General features: G+C 34.0%; 2 protein-coding genes across 6 annotated transcripts; both read left to right on the top strand.

Moving 5' to 3' along the window:
* The first annotated feature begins 6,218 nt into the window (after window positions 1-6,218).
* On the top strand, window positions 6,219-8,134 carry LOC112805204 (protein FAR-RED IMPAIRED RESPONSE 1-like). Its single transcript, XM_025847610.1, has 3 exons — window positions 6,219-6,612; window positions 6,759-7,726; window positions 8,081-8,134. Exons 1-3 carry the CDS (start codon window positions 6,219-6,221, stop codon window positions 8,132-8,134), a joined length of 1,416 nt encoding a protein of 471 aa, XP_025703395.1.
* A 5,101-nt stretch (window positions 8,135-13,235) lies between these two features.
* On the top strand, window positions 13,236-17,657 carry LOC112695563 (F-box/LRR-repeat protein 3). 5 transcript variants are annotated; one of them, XM_025747944.3, is made up of 9 exons: window positions 13,302-14,234; window positions 14,976-15,014; window positions 15,170-15,295; window positions 15,446-15,550; window positions 15,642-16,041; window positions 16,144-16,273; window positions 16,370-16,664; window positions 16,971-17,011; window positions 17,170-17,657. In XM_025747944.3, exons 1-9 carry the CDS (start codon window positions 13,608-13,610, stop codon window positions 17,171-17,173), a joined length of 1,767 nt encoding a protein of 588 aa, XP_025603729.1. In that variant the 5' UTR covers window positions 13,302-13,607; the 3' UTR covers window positions 17,174-17,657. The 5 variants fall into 5 exon arrangements, with proteins under 5 accessions (XP_025603727.1, XP_072052677.1, XP_025603729.1 ...); XM_025747941.3 differs by lacking the exon at window positions 16,971-17,011; XM_025747943.3 differs by lacking the exon at window positions 16,971-17,011 and having other exon boundaries at window positions 16,370-16,740.
* Window positions 17,658-17,983: the final 326 nt, after the last annotated feature.

The following is a 17,983-nucleotide window of genomic DNA, read 5'->3' as shown; positions in this document are numbered from 1 at the left end:
AAGTTTTGCAAGAAATCCATGGTTTATCACATCATTTCATTTTTATTCTATTAGTCTAACTAAATTAATTGTTTGCGTAAATTACACATTAAAATAATATATATACAATCATAGGTGGATTTTATGGCGTCCCTCACAAATTCGTGGCACCTTACAAAGGATAGTTAGATCCGTTTATTACTGGGTGTGTACGGTAAATGTGTGTATTGGAGGAGATAATTTGAATGACACGAAAATTTTTATTTAAAATTTAATATAAAATTTGTCATTTCAATACTTTAATTTTATTTTAATTTATACTTAAATTATTTTTAATTATTTTAAATAATTTTAATTAAATTATAAAAATTTAACTAAAATAATATTATAAAATTATAAAATTAATAATTTAAAAAATGTAAAGATTTAAAATTTTGTGTATTTAAATTAAAAAAATTAAAATATTTAATTTATTTGAATATATTTTAATTAAATTTTTGTTACAATATTTTAATAATATTATTGTAATATTTATTTAATGAGAGTTTAATAAATTATACAAGTAAAAATATTTTATTAATTTTTTAAAAATAATATGATATCTCTTTATTAATATTAGTATTATTTCAAAAATAATATCTAATATAAAATTTAATTTTAAATTATTTCAATTAAAATAAAAGTCAAAAGAGAAATTTAAAATTAATTTTATTGGAGTTGTTTTAATTATTGATTGGGATTATATGTTGGGCTATAGTCAAGATTTTTAGGCTGTTATTGTTTTCGAAAATTCTCCGTGCAAGTTTTTTAACAATATGGGAAATTATTGGATGCCAGAAACAAAGAAAAATAAATTTTTAAGAGTAAAAAATTAAGAAAATACTATCTTATTTGTGTTTAATAATTTTTTTAGAAATGTAAATATTATATTTTTTTAATATAGAGTCCACTAGAAAACTTCAAAATTTAGATGAAAATTATTTATTATAATATTATGAAAAAAATTTTTGCTCATTTATATTGTTAATTTTTAAATAAAATATATGTCAACTATTGAAAACTTATTATAGAAAAAAAGATTTAATAATATTACATGGTATGTTATTAGTTATTATTAATTTTTTAGTATTATTCATTTAAAATAAAGAGTGTGTCTCTTTGTTCGAGCGTCCGGTGGATCGGGTTGAATTGGTATTGGAGCTGACTCAAAGGGGTTGGACTTGGACACGAGCTAGGATGCTGGAAGGTATTGGTTGGTCAGCGAGTAGGGGCCACCTGCAAGAATTTCGATTAGGATTAAGGTAACGTACTTTTAGAAAGGGGTAGATCTCTTTTCCTTTATAGTCCGTACTCGAGTGGGTCTACTTGCGGGTTACCTCCTAACTCTGGTCGTCTGACCCACCAGGTCAACTACCCGTATCTAGATCCAAATCGCTTGTAGATTGGACCGGAATAGAATGTATCATTAGTTAAATGAAATCTGTGCTTAGATTCACCCTAAAATTTATTACATAATGTTAATAGAAATTTTATAATTGAGTAAATATTAAATTTAAAAAAATTATATAAAATAAAAACGAATTTGATGCAAGATATTTAAATTTTTAAATTATATTAAATATTTATATTTTTATAAACTAAAATATTTTATTGTAAATAGAGAAAAAGAGCATTCACTTGCAGTGATAATAAATTCCTTTTCTTATAGTATTACAGGAGTTTGTGATTGGTTTAATGTAACTAAATATTGATAAACAAATAACACATGAAATATTTTGGTAAAAATATTTTTTTATAATTGTTAACATAATTAAAAGATAAAAAATCTATACATACAAGAATGGTACGTTATACATAATTTTAAGAGTATTTATCCATTTTAGTCTCCAAAGAATTTTAGATTAAACACTTTAGTTTTCAACTAAAATTAATTACTCGATTGATCCATAACAATTAACTCTATCAGTTACTTAAGTCCTTTGTTCCGTCAACTCTAACGGAGTATAAAATAGTCCCTAACAATTCTAACGGAGGACAAAATGGTCACTGATAACTCTAACAGGAGATAAAATGATCCCTGATCCCCTTTGTTCGGAAACGACACCATTCTTCCCCAATTTCCATCGTACCTCGCATAACCCTAACATTCATACTCTCATTCTTTACCTTCACAGTCTTCTTCTCTATCTTTTCCTTCCTCCTCTTCAACTTATCTATCTTTTCCTTCCTCATCTTCAACTCCAAGATCAAGTCATGGCATAACTGCCACGCGTGTTGCACCTACCTCAACATGTCATGGACCACACACTTCTTAAATCTCTGTGACTGGTATACCCACCTCATCCGCACTTCATCCACCAGAAGCATCTACATCCACGTCCTCGATAACAACATCACCTCTAACCTCGACAACGTCCATCACATTCTCAAGATCAAGTTCCACAACTATCTTAAGAGCATGTCTTTCTCCACTCACCGACAAGCAATATAGATTGTTAGACATTAGGACATCATGAGAAGATTCTCCTTCGACATCATATGCAAATTCTCATTTGGAATGGACCCCGAGTGTTTCATTCCTTCTCTCCCGAAGTCCAAGCTGACAAACAACTTCGATCTCGCATCCAAGATATCAGTATAGCAAGCAATGTCGCTGTCGCCGCTCATATGAAAACTTAAGCGATTACTGAACATTGGTTCGGAGAAGAAGTTGAAAGAAGCTATCAGAGTGGTGGACAATGTAGCCATGGATATGATAGGACAGAGGAGGAGGGAGATGGCGACGACAACGACGGGTCTTAATAAGTCGGACTTGCTGTCTAGATTCATGGAATCCATCGAATATGACAAATACTTGATAGACATAGTCATTAGTTTCCTGAGTATGAATTGGTTGAAAACAAATTGAGGTTTTTTGTTCTTGTGAACATTGAAGTTGCAGAGTATGCATTGTGTAACTTGAAATTGCAGTGTTAGACTTTTAAAGTTATGCAAGATATGATAAAAATTGGGGGAGGACAGTGTCGTTTCCGAACAGAGGGGGTCAGGGACTATTTTGTCACCTGTTAGAATTGTCAGGGACTATTTTGTCCTTCGTTAGAGTTAACAGAGCAAAAGACATAAATGACTGATTGAGTTAATTATTAGGGACCAATCGAGTAATTAATTTTAGTTGAGAACTAAAGTGTCTGGTTCGAAATTTTTCCAAGAGATTAACAGAAATGTACGTTTGAGTTTAGGAGATTAAGTTGATTATTTATTAAAATAGAAGACTAAATTGGATAACAATTGAATTTCAAAAACTATTGTGAATATTTATTCAATTACAAAAGCATAGCAATTATTATTTATTAGATTAAATTTACAAGTAATATATCAATTTTTGAACGGATACAAATCTTGTTATAATCCTATATTTAAAAAAATTAATCACCAAATCAATTAAATATATATTAATATATAAAATATAAATTAAAAATATTTAAAATAATATGAATATATAATAGTTAATTTTTAATATAATACTCTTATGTTATCTTTAATCTTTCAAAATTTGTGTTTAAACTTTAAATATTATAATATATTTTTATCGTCTTTATTCATATTTTTTTTAAATCAAAATTTACACAATTATTTGTAAAATACATAAAAGGAGGAAAATTAAATTATTGTAAAATAGTAAAATACATAAAAAAAGGAAAATTAAGTTTTGTAAAACTAAAAAACAATCAATTGTTGTAGGAAAAAGTTTGGTAACCAAAATTTTTCAGCCATAATCAGCCAAAACTTTCCGTATTTTACTTCATTTATATCACTTAATAACAATTTTATTTTTTACTTCACCCTCTTATCATTCTACTTATCACCGTTCATTCTACTTATCACCGTTCTTATCAAATCTGCTAATTAATGATATTAATTAGAAAATCATATCCTTTTTATTAGGCACTATTGTAATCAATACTTAATATTCCTTTTTATAATTTGATTTTTATATATAAAAATACAATAAAGATTAATAATAATTATATTTAAGAACGGTAATTATAATATCAATTATATTAAATAATTGCAATTGATTCTTTGTCCGTTATGGTATTTATCATCAATTATTGGGGATATGAAACATGAAACCTATCCTAATATATACTTTATGTTAATTCAATCATATTCATTCAAAAATCACAAGAATAACACCATTGCAAGCACAATAGTGTATAAGCCAAGAAATTTTACAAGAAATTATTTTTATCATTGTAATTTGTATGGCAATTGATTTCGACCTTAATACAGTACCTATGGCAGAAGGTGCTGAAGAATTTATACAACAAACGAACTCACCCAATGAAATTGTTGCCAGTCAATCAATTTCTGAGAATATAGAAAACTACACTAGCTCTAATGAGGTATGGTAATAACTTGGATTATTTTTTTTATGTATTTTTTAGCACTTTAGTTATATGCATAACATTCTTGATCATTATTTGTTTGCTATTTATCTCAAAAAAAAAAATATTTGCACCGACAAATAAGTTTTAGCATCATCACAAACAATATAACCAAGACTATCATATATCATCACGCTTTCGTACACATAGCATTTATTGATATTCTAATTAATTTAGAATTTCATTCAATTCTCAAATTGTAAATTTTACCTTTAATTTTGCCAAAGAATTTCAAAATAATTTTTTAAATCAAAATTCGAGTTAATAAAAATATTGAAAAACAACTTTGGACTTATTCTATAATCTAACTATTTAAAATAAAATGCTTTTCAGAGAAAATTTATTTGAAAGATTTTAAAACAAAATCTGGAGAAATAGAAGCTATGGTCCCTACTATGTCTTCCGCCTTATTCCTCTTTCATTTTCATAAATATGCCTTTTTTTGTCGTTTATGCCTTTGATAATTGATATCTTTTATTATTATTATCATTATCATTATTATTATTATTATTATTACTATTATTATTATTATTATTATTATTATTGGAACACATAAGCAACCCTTGCGCCTGTTCTCCAAAAGAAACGTTAGGACATAGATGTTTTCATCCTCTTGTCTGTGTTTTAATTTAAATGAGAGATAAATCATAGAAATAAGTATTTTGATGAACAATAACTTTTTTATAATATTTAATTTTAAATTACTTAAAATATTCTAGAGAATTTAAATAAAAAATAAAAAATATACGTAAATCCAAAAATAATTACATGAAGTTAACATCTACGTTAACATACATAATAAAACGAAATTAGGACCTAAAAGTATAGTATTGTGTTTTATTTGTTATACTCGATAGTGAAATTAGCCACTTTTGTATAGTTAACTATTATGTAGAGTTTCATTTGTTTTTTTTTCTTTCTTTGTTTTTTTTTCCAGGTCATAAACCAAGCCATTGGTGACGAGGAGGTAGATCCCGAGGTGGGAATGTGCTTCGGCACATTAGAAGATGCGCGTGCATATTATTACCGATATGCGGCTAGAACTGGATTTGTCGTCAAAATAAGAACCACCGGCTGGGAGACCATAAACGATCAGAGGGTGGTTGTTAATCAAGCTTTGCATTGTAACAGAGATGGATACCGCACATCCCGTGTAAAGGCACCCCGGAGAAGGAAAACAGTGGCCTCAACAAACTGCAAAGCCCGTTGCTATTTGGCATTAGATAAAATGACAGGGCAGTGGAGAATTTCTCGAGTAGAGGTATCTCACTCACACCCGCTTAATCCGAAGCTATCTGGAATGTTCTCAGCAAACCGTCAGCTAAGTATGCATGTGAAGGACCTGATACAGCAAAATGACCAAGCTGGCATTAGACCGAGTAAGACGTACCAGGCACTAGCCAATGCAGTCGGTGGCCCTGCCAACCTCACCTTTACAGAGAAGGATGTTAGAAATTACATTAGTCGTCACTTACGCATTTCCGGGGATGAGACGGATCCAAAAGAGTTACTTAAGCACTTCTCACGGATGAAGGAGCTCAATCCAAACTTTTTCTTTGAAATAGATGTGGATGAAAACCATAGCATTAGAAATGTGTTTTGGGCCGATGCTCGGTGTAGAGCTGCATGAGAATATTTTGGTGATGTCGTGACGTTTGACATTACTTATAAGACTAATAGGTATGGAATTATTATTTTTCTGTTGTACTTAATTAGACTTTTTTCCATCCACGGCATTTGGAGTTTCCACCTACATATCATGTTTTTATATTTTTATTTTTTAGGTACGACATGCCGTTTGGGTCTTTCGTAGGTGTCAACCACCATGGGATGTCTACGCTTCTTGGGTGCGCATTATTGCGGAATGAGGACACTCGTACATTCGAATGGCTTTTTCGTACTTGGTTGAAGTGTATGGGTAAGGCCCCCATATGTGTTATAACAGACCAATCACTGCAGATGCGTTCTGCATTAGAGACCACATTACCACACACACGCCATAGATGGTGCATATGGCATATCCTAAACAAGATACCAAACAAGCTGGTAGGTTACCGTCATTTCGATCAGCTCATCACATGCATGAAGAGGATTGTGTTTGAATCCAAATCTAAGGACTCATTTGAGAGAGATTGGCACGATTTTATTGAAGAGTATGACCTCCACAATTCTAGGTGGCTAAATGGTAGTATAATCTTCTGGTTCCTTGCTGCCTCTGTGTGGCTACTGTATAGATGTTATTTTATAGTCATTATGGATGTTGCACTTAGAGGTTAACCGATGCTATTTTTGTTTTTTTTGCATTTTTTGGTTTTTCCTGTTCATTTGCAGATATGTTTGCTGACCGACACATGTGGGTGCCAGTATTTTTCAAGGATGAATTCTGGGCTGGCATGAGGAGCACACAGCGTAGTGAGAGCATGCATTCAGTTTTTGATAAGTACTTAAATAGTAAGAGCTCTTTGTTGCAATTTGTTCGCCAATACCAAAACTGTGTTATAGACAAGGAGCAAAAGGAGCTTGAGTGTGACGCTGCTGATTTAAGGGGTATTATCCCTTGTGTTTCCAGCTCACCAATAGAGAAGCAGTTCCAGAGAGAATATACAAACTCCATGTTTCGAGACGTTCAGGATCAATTTATAAAAAAGGCCGATTGTGACATCTCCTTAATCAACCATCATGGCACAAGTATAGTTTGTGAAGTTGACCAACAAAAGATGGTGTTTGACATGTCAGTGTACAGCAGATACCAAGTCGTGTATTGCTCGCAATTATCAGACGTTCAATGTGATTGCTTTATGTTCCAATCGAATGGTATTCTATGCTGCCACAGTCTTGCTGTTCTTCTACATTTTCGTGTGACATCAGTGTCCTCACAATACATTCTATCCCGATGGAGTAAGAATGTTAGTCGGAGACACACATACATCAAGAGTAGCATTGACATGGACCGTTCTGATGAAAGCATGACAATTTTTAGGCAATTGTGTTCTGATTTTTACAACATCGCTCAGGATTTTGTGGCTACTCCAGAGGTTGCTGCTATATTGCGTGGTGCCATGGACAGTGCTCGGGAGAAGCTCAGAGAACACAAGGAATTCGAGCATCAAGCTGCACATGTACCAAGTGCGATTTACTCACATACGCATGATGAGTGTCCCGTTAGCATGGATGAGCTACATGGCCCACGTCGTGTTCCTACGCGAGGTCGTACAACTTCCACCAGACTTGGGGCAGATCTGGAAAAATCTATTAAGAAGAGGGCACGCAAAAACAAGAACACTCACAATCACAACAAGGTAAATATGAGATCTACCCCCCTTTTCACGTTATTTGTTTATTTTAAGTTGGTTGAATGGATAATAAGTGATGATGTTATCTTTCAATATGATTTGTGTGTTAAGGGACCTAATGGTAATGCACAACCATCTCCTACAAATGTGGCAACTTCCTACAAAGATACGCGACCGGCTTGTTCAGAAATGACAGACAATTTGGCTATGCACTCTGGCTCCTTCATATCACTATTGAATTCATTCCATAACGCTGAACAATTGTGTATGTATACCTAGTGTATTTTTCATAGTATTAATGTCATGTCCATTTACTAATTGTTTTCTCTTTTGTTTTGTTTTTAAATTTTTTTTTTACAGGAAGCATTCTTGGAGGATTCGAAGTTTAACATCACTACATATCATAAGCATTAGAGTTTAACAACTACTTTGTACTTTGCCCATGCTTCAACTTTATTTCAACTTCATTCTTTTACTCTTTGTTACCGTTATTATTTGTTACTAATATTTAAAATAATAAATGTTTAGTTGATAATTTAATCATTACGATAATGTGGTGCAATACATGAAGTTTAATTTTGAATATCCAAAAGTATCCGTACATAGTAAGGTCTTTCTTTTATTATTTAAAAAATTAGACATCAAAAAGTCATATCCAGACATGTATTTTATTTACATCCAATAACATCCTTTAATTTATTAGAATAACATCCACGATCGAGCATTTATTGCTTGGTCATAAATATTTTTAGCTGCCTGTTAAGCATGAATAATTGTATATTGGAAAGATAATTCAAAATTCAGTCAACGTGTTCTCGATTTGAGCAAAAACAAGCCAAACATGTATAAAAATAAACTAATAATTTAAAAACAATTTTTTTATACATAAATATTAACTGGGATATTGAATTATTGTATTTTTTTTATCCAGTCCAAATCCAAAACCTTTCGCAAATATTTCATGATAAAATCACTTAAATTCTGCAAGCATATCAACCGTAAATACACATGGCAACTCTAGTCCTAATCAATTGTTTGTGAATATATTTAACCTGCTACCTAATATAGGTTTTCCTTTAAAAAAGATGCACCCGGTTTTGGTTTATATCCGATAACATCCATCTGTATATAAAAATAACATCCTCTAAATCCTGAAATCAAATTAACAAAAAACACACACCGACCAACTCTAATCTCAATTTATGGCTTATAGTTCCGTTTAGCTTTCTTAGCCAGTTCTGCCCTTCGAACCAGTGATCTTGTCCGTGGGTTCGTCCAAGGATCTTCAAGAGTTTTTTTCTTTCCCCTATCCTCCACATGACGACATGGTACATTGAGTACACCATCTACCTCACTCCTAGAGATGTTGTCTTTGCAAATTAGAATGTCAGTTACAATTTCTTTCCGAATTTGTTGCAGCTGGGCCTGTGGTCACATACAGATGTATTTGTGTTTGGTATATAATACACTAAAGAAGCAAATATAAATCCAGCCAGCATAAGTAGAATTCATCCAAGAAGAGTTATTTATCAATTATTAAATACGCAAATAAGCATCAACATATGTTTTGGATTTCACTAACCGTCGTCCAAATAGGCATATTCAATTCATCCTCTGCCAAGCTCTTTGGATCCCATATTTCCATCCATTTAATGACGTATACGCCACAGTCCCACCTATGCAACACAAATGACAAAAAGTCGTGCCAACATATTAAAATTTGTGTGGGTTGATTTTTTAATCCCTTCTTTGTTTTCACCTCTAGACTTACCCATTAGGCTGTTTTTGGAGCCTTGTTTCATAGCAACATTCATAGCCCTCAGCTGTGAATACTACATTCGGGTCTACAGTTGCTGCCAACTCTTGGAGAAGAAAGCCCTTCGACAAGCCAGAGAGAAAAAATTAGGGAGGAAAATAGAAGAAAAAAACATGGAAGGCAACACCTAACACCCAAAAAAATATGCATCATCAAATCTATTTTCACTTACTACATATTTATCTATTTTCTCTCGGCGCTCCGAGTGTGGGCCATTGTGCATAGAGTCTAACACCCATAGGTTATCAGTCTTCCGGTGGAGTACATATAGCCACCAGTGATCATCTCGGCACACTGGAACAAACCACTTCATCGTTGAATAAAGCATGTTAGTATATAGTTATTTTTTCCATATTCTTGTAATGAAAAAATAGATTTTGTGTGTGAATTAGTAAGTATATAAATTACTGACGTAATCAACTTTTTTCGCTTTCTCCGCATCGAACCAGTGCTGCCCGCGGCCCATGAATTTGCTAAGAATAGGGACAAAACCAGTGTTCGTCCCGGCAAATCGTTCAATGTTATCATCAGTCAATATTATGGCCTGTAAACCCATTTTGCATTAGTTAAACACCTAAAGTAATAATTTAGAGTATCCTTCACCGAGGCAATTATGGTATTAATTAATATTAAGTGGGTAAGGAAAGATTGCACTAACCATTAGTCTCGGTGGAATACAATAAAAATGCGTGCAAAACCTTGCATTGCTCGAAGTATTGAACATGGCACAGCAGTAATCAACCACCTGAATAGAGTAAACGTATTACATTTTCATGGCACTTTAATGCATAACACATACATAGCAATTTATTACAGTTTTTTTGTTTGCTCTTACCGTATCGCTTACTCTTCTACGCCATCCCAGTGATTGAAGATCCGCTCGCTGCAGCTGAACATCATCGCCATTGTGAATCCACGCAAGTGTGGTATTCTTTGCACCCCTCCGATCTATCACCCACTTGTATATTCTGTTCATGTCATCACCTGTCGGCCTTGCAGCACCCCCAGATGGCATTAGTGTGTCCACCACAGCTTTTGTTTTTATGTTTTCTGGTGATTCAGGTTCCGGAGTCGCATTTTGATCATTTCTTCCACTATCATTAACTTACCACCCTTTTCCTTTTTCATTCTTGCACCCTGTCACATATTCTTAGTTTGCTGAATACTTAAGAAAAACCTTTATAATCAAAGTTTGCTGAATACTTAAGAAAAACCTTTATAATCAAAGCTATCTCAATGTGTTGTTCCTCTCCTTCAAGTTACATTCTTACCATCATATATAGTTCTAACAACAAGATTGTTTATTATAATTCTATAACTTGGATGGGCTTTTTAATGATAAGCAATTTTATTGTGACATTGTGTTCAACAACAACTATCTTTATGCCTTGACACAAGATGGTTCTATTGAAGTTTAGAATATTTGTGGACAAATTTTTTAAAAATTAATTCTTTTAACACCAACTGTGGAGACAAATTATGAAGAGGAGAAACTATATTTAGGAGATAATTTCTCAAAAAATTTGTAGTTGGTGGTATTTGCAAAAAAAATCTTGCTGGCGATAAAGTTTATTGAAAATTTTGTGAATAATGACGGGTTAGTAGTAGGAGTTCTTTTATCATCTGAAGATACACAACAATTGATTTGTCCTAATAGAACAAAGTATTTTATGTGGCTCAAAAATTTTAATATGGAAATAATATTACACATGTGTGCCAAGATGAGACTCCGAGGTATTATTCTGAGATGTGGTGGACCTTTTGTTTCTCGCACTACACAAAAAGGGTTTAATTTTTTTTTAAATTCATTTCTTTCATATCTCGCATTGTTCGACAAAGTTATGGGAAAAAGGGCTTGTTAGCCCATCTCGCCCATGCAAGAAATTTTTTTATTTTTTTAAATAATAAATTAAGTGAGAAATATTTTGACATGATATTTTTGTCAGTTCGTTGAATGTGAGAAGTTTACTTTATTATGTGAAATATTAATATTTTAATATTATTTTTGAAAAAATTTAATTATTTTATTAAATTAACGATTTAAAAATTAATATCTATTCTCCTATATAAAATAGTTAACCGGATTTGCAAATGAGTTCACTTTCACTTTTCTCTTCGTATTCAGTCTCACTTTCACTCTTCTTTTAACAAAATTTTCATTTCTACCCCTTTCTTTAAAATATTTACAGTGTGTGACAATTCTTTTTAGTTTTTGTTGTAAGAGTAATGGAAACTAATGTGAGTTATTTGGTATATTTTGATGGTAAAGTTATATCATATACAACTGAGGGTGTAAAATTTATTTATAGAAATATAATTTTTTTAATTATTTTTTGCACGTTGCCATTTGAAGAGTGAAAAAATATATTATGCCAACACATACACGAAAATATTTCAAAAAGAATTAGTAATATTCTATACAGGTGTTATTTTTCGGTCTGATACAATTTCAATCAATGAATGTGATTGATGAATCTACTATGCTAAAAATGTTAATGTTTTATAGACAGAATCAAGCTCATGTGTCGATCCTGAAGTCGTATGTTGAGTTCGAGCAATTGGGTAATACCCACAAAGCAGATAAATCGTTGCTAAGTGAAGAAGACAAATGAGAAGAAAACAACAGTGATAGTATTCAAAAAAAAAAAAAAGAAGAATCCACTTCAACCCATATGCCTTAAGCACGACCATAGATAACATAGAAATTATCCTACAAAAAAAAATTCCATTGAAGCAACTATTTCCGTGTGACTAAATTCCCATTTTGATCCCTGAAATTCACGGAATTACCTATTTTGGTCACTGAAATTTAAAATTATCTATATTGGTCCTCCAGATTCAAGTCTAGGCACCAATGTGGTCCCTCGACTCTTTTCGGTGATGACTAGGCAAACAGAGTGCTGATATGAGATGGCACCCTTCCTGCCACGCTGGATGATGAGTAAATGATGTCGTTTACCCTTGGCATCCAAACAAGCCAGAAATGTCGTCGCTTTATATATGAAGGGAGAAGAAACGATGGAGATCCAAAATAAAGTATTCTTCTTCTTCTCTTCCTCCACTATTTTTCATTTCTGACTTGTTTGGACGCCAAGGTAAACGACATCGTTTACTCATCATCCAGCGTGACAGGGAGGGTGTTATCTCAGCACTCTGTTTACTTAGTCATCGTCGGAAAGAGTCGAATGACCATATTGGTGTCCGGACTTGAATTTGAAGGACCAGTATAGATAATTTTAAATTTCGGGGATCAAAATGAGTAATCACGTGAATTTCAGTGATCAAAATAGAAATTTAGTCGAATTTCATACATAGTATCTATCCAGCGGGTCGTACAAATTACATAGTATCATAAATTACTATTTCGAGTTCTGTAAATGAGTTAAGATTGGAGAATATATTTTCATAATAATTTTTTTAATTAAATATTTATTTTATTTATTTAAATAAAAAATCTTAACTATTGTGTACAGGTTAAGTTAGAATCTCACCTATGATAGTTTTAAGAGAAAGTCTTTGTGATTAATAATTTCCTATTGACTATTGAATTTTTTTTAGAAAAAGTAAAATTGGTTAGTTTGTTTATTTTTATATATAAAAAATTGTTAATAACATAAAGATGAGATGACTCTTAATTTTAAATGTGGGGCTTGTCTAACATACACCTAATAATATAGCTGCCTCCCCTGGGGCATGCAAGATGAAACTAATTTATCAGAAGCTAGAAGAGTTAGGGTTGTTGCTTAGTTATATGTTATGTTGATTAATTTGCTTCCTTAATGGTTATTAGGGAGTGAGAAGAAATAGAATGAAGTAGTACAAGAGAGGACATGATCAAATTGGAAAAACATACCATTTCTCTCCTCCGTTCTTCCCACTGCACTCCCTCTCTTTTCCGAACAAACGCAGCGTAGAAGCAATGAAACCGTCACAACCACACTCCACATTTTCCCCCACACTCTCCAAACGCATCCTCCATCCCCTTCTCCACCTCCGCCTCTTGTTCCTCTTCGTTCCCACCTAAACTAAACCCCACTCACTCTTCTCTCTTTTCTTATTATCTTTTTAATCATGTCTGAATCCCTTCTCTGCCTCTTAACCGAGGACCTCCTCGTCCGAGTCCTTCACCACCTCCACTCCGACGCCGACCGAAAATCATGGCGACTCGTCTGCAAGCACCTGAACCGGGTCGAATCCATCACCCGAACAACCATTCGGATCCTCCGGATCGAGTTCCTACTCGCTCTGCTCCACAAATTCCGCAACATTCAGGAACTTGACCTCTCCCTCTGCCCGCGGATCGACGACGGAGCCGTCAAGGTTATGCAGAGTCAGGGATCGCCCGGTTGGACTCGGGGGCTTAAGAGGCTGGTGCTGAGTCGAGCCACCGGTTTGGGCCACTCGGGTCTGGAACAGCTGGTTCGTGCGTGTCCCTTGTTGGAGGCCGTTGACGTGTCGCATTGTTGGGGTTTCGGTGACAGAGAGGCTGCGGCCATTTCGTGCGGCACGAGGTTGAGGGAAGTGAACATGGACAAGTGCTTGGGTGTCACTGATATTGGGTTAGCCAGGATCGCTGTTGGTTGCAGCAGATTAGAGCGCCTCAGCTTGAAGTGGTGCTTTGAGATTTCTGATCTTGGCGTTGACCTTCTTTGCAAGAAGTGCTTCTATTTGAAAGTTCTCGATGTATCGTATCTCAAGGTTAGTTAGTTAGTTACGTAGTTATGGAAAGGTGTTTGGCCATGACATTATTGGTAGTACTTATTTGAGAGCCACTAATTGGATATGCTGATTAGATGATCCATTTTGGTTTTGACTTTTCAGTTTTCACACTTAGTCCTTTGTCTTTGTTGAAAACAGTTATCTCAGTTCCACATTACAGCACCATGTGCAGATTGGTGAATGAAAGGGACAGAGAGATTGAGAAACAAAGATGGATGATGGTGACGGGAGTTATATGTTATTGTTGTTAAAAATGGGTGCTGATCACCGACATAGGGCAATCACTTATTTAGAAACCACTTAATCCTTAATTCCTTACCATTCGTATTAATGGTAAAAGTAAAAATTGTTAACTAGTTATAATTGAAACATTCTATAAGCTTTTTCGAAGAGTGCAAACCAAATTCTTTTAGTCATATTCCCAACTTTTCAAATAGGATTCTTGGGTAGTGGGTTTCGGATGTCTTTCAAAGACTAGTGCTACATCCTGAATAAGTGGCTTTTATTTTTCATGCTTACAATAAATGAAGAAAACATTTGGTTTCGTATATATCGGAATGGGAAAGAAAAAACTATTGTTTTTTCTTGACTAAGGACAATGTATTGTTGTTGTGCTTGTATATGCAGTAATGGCAGTTGCTGATATGGTTTTCTGTTTTAACTCATCATCTCATTCGGTTATTCCACTTATATTTGGTTATGTTTTGCTGCTTTACACAGTCATGGAGTTCTATTCTTGCTACTCCTGAGAGTGTAGAGGTGAAGTTATGATTGGATGACTAAAATTACTACATAAAATATTTTTACTACATAAAATATTTTTGCACTTGACAGCGGATAAAAAAGAAAAAAAAATTAAATCTATATTTTTTAAAATGATTTTTTGAATAATTTTTGGGATCTTCTGTCATCAGGTTACAAGCGAATCTTTGCGATCAATAGCTTCTCTATTATATCTAGAGGTTCTTGTTATGGTGGGCTGCTCTTTAGTGGATGATGTTGGATTGCGGTATCTTGAAAATGGATGTCCACTTCTTAAGGTGAACTTTAGTTATTTGTTCACTCTAAGTTTTAAAATGTCTCAGTACTGGGTTTAAACAAGTCAAGAAGTTTGCCTGATGAGTTCTGTGGAATATAGAGACAGATATATGTCCTTAATTTTAAACAAGCGTCGTTTCCTTGTATTGCAGACGATTGATGTATCACGGTGCAACTGTATTAGCTCCTCTGGCTTAATATCTCTAGTTAGTGGACATGTGGATCTTGTACAGATAGGTGCAGGATACTGCCTCTCTGTGAGTTTATGGTGATATATGATATAAGTGTATACCGCATCGTGCATCGTCATAAACTTACTATACACTTACATTTAGCCATGTCCTACAGGAACTTTCAGGACCTCTTGTTCATTGCTTGAAGAATTTAGAGCAGCTGAGCGCAATTAGAATTGATGGTGTTCGAGTTTCTGACTTCTTCCTCCAGACCATAGGGAAAAACTGCAAGTTTATAGTGGAGCTTGGTTTAAGCAAATGTATTGGTGTGACCAACATGGGTATTTTGCACCTAGTATCCGGTTGTGGCAGTTTGAAGATACTTGATTTGACTTGTTGTCGCTCCATCACTGATGCAGCCATCTCTACAATAGCAGACTCTTGTCCGGACCTTGTCTGTCTTAGGTTAGAGTCTTGTGACATGGTGACTGAGAATTGTATTTATCATCTTGGATCGAGTTGCTTGCTGCTTGAAGAACTTGATCTTACTGATTGCTCTGGCATCAATGACATTGGTAAATTTCAGTAGAGTTATATCTGTAATTAGTTGTATGAATTGTGTTCGAGAGTGGCAGTAGTTCTGATTAATCTATTTCCAACGTTCTGTCTTCTTGCAGCACTTAAGTACCTATCTGGGTGTTCAGAACTCGTAAGATTGAAGTTAGGATTGTGCACAAACATATCAGACATTGGATTGTCACAAATTGCTTATAATTGCCGAAAAATGGCTGAACTTGATCTCTATCGGTAATTGAACTTTGTGGGCGTGTGTAATTGTTTATGTTTCAACGAACTGTAAACCAAGTAGTGATTTGTTTAGTTCATTCCATTTGTCTATTGTAGATGTGTATATATTGGAGATGATGGGCTAGCAGCACTTGCAAGTGGATGTAAGAAGTTGATGAAGCTTAATGTGTCGTATTGCAATAGGATCACAGACAAAGGGATGGAGTATCTCAGCCATCTTGGTGAATTATCGGAACTGGAGATGCGTGGGCTTTCAAACGTCACAAGCATTGGTATAAAAGCTGTTGCACTGAGTTGCAAGAGACTGGCCGATTTAGATTTAAAACATTGTGAAAAAATAGATGATTCTGGTTTCTGGGCCCTTGCTTTTTACTCACAAAACCTGCGGCAGGTCAGTGGCATTTGCATACTCAATTACATTATTTCTGCCTTCTTAATAACAAAGGAATGCAGCATCCAAACTGAAAGTAAGTCAAATGAATGTGCCTGAAGGGACATAAATGATACTCCTCGGGTTTTATTGATTCATAAGTTATGTACTGTCTTTTAGTTTGATCTTATTGACAAATTTGTCACTATGATACTCCTTTGAGACTGAGTCATTGACCAACACTATGATACTCCTACTGCTTCTCAATGCTTCATAAGATAATCTTTTGTGTCTTTGCTAATTGACAAACTGATACACTAAACGTAGAAAACCTGCTATGCTGGTAACACGTGGTTTCTACAGCCAGTGTGAGTATTTTCTTATGCTTTCTATAACTGAAGTTCCTATTTACACTTTTACAACCCCATCATGCGTTAATTATTCCTCAAATAATGGTGAAAGAGGTCGTATATATTAGTGTATTTGAATGACTAACTGAGTATAGTGATGATGATGATGTTGGCAGATAAACTTGAGCAACTGCAACGTGTCAGATGTGGTGTTGTGCCTGATGATGGGAAACCTGAAACGCCTTCAGGATGCAAAACTGGTGCATCTTTTTAAAGTCACTGTAAAAGGGATGGAACTTGCCCTAAGAGCTTGCTGTGGCCGCATCAAGAAGGTTAAACTACATAGTTCTCTGCGGTTCTTGATTTCGTCGGAAATACTTGATACGTTCCAAGCACAAGGGTGCAAGGTCAGATGGGATTAGCCATGCTATTAATAGGTCATCAAGGCCAAGATAAATTAATGTATTTTGCTTGCTTTTCTTGGAAAACAAGGTACCAAAGAGGCCTTAGGTTCAATGATTTTATAAATTTCTCTTGAATGGTCCTCTACTCAAATAAGGTGGTACAAATAATACTTCTGTTAGGTTACATTGACGGGTTTAAGAAAAAGGAATTTACCTTCTCAAGGTATCCTCTTCCTTATTTATGAGGTTACTTCTCACAAGAGTTAAATCTGATTTTAACTTAATAGTTATGCTTACAAATTTGATTCTGTAACCGATCCCATGTTAAAATTGAATCAAGTCCGATCATTGGAAGTTAACTTCATTAGCAGTTTTGTCATTAACTCATTATCGAGTATATATAAATCTGACTGTCGATATATTTCTAGGCAAAGTGTTTGATGATCATACTTAGAGTTAGACAGAGACGGGTGACCGAGTCTTAAGATATTTAGGAATTAACCCACTGCTTATTATCAAAATTATATGTTGATTCTTCCGTTGTAAAAGTTCCATTTCTACAACTATCCATACAAGAATGATGTTA

Source organism: Arachis hypogaea, chromosome 6, assembly GCF_003086295.3.
Source record: "Arachis hypogaea cultivar Tifrunner chromosome 6, arahy.Tifrunner.gnm2.J5K5, whole genome shotgun sequence".
Lineage (NCBI taxonomy): Eukaryota > Viridiplantae > Streptophyta > Magnoliopsida > Fabales > Fabaceae > Arachis > Arachis hypogaea.
This window is presented reverse-complemented; position numbering and strand designations above follow the sequence as displayed.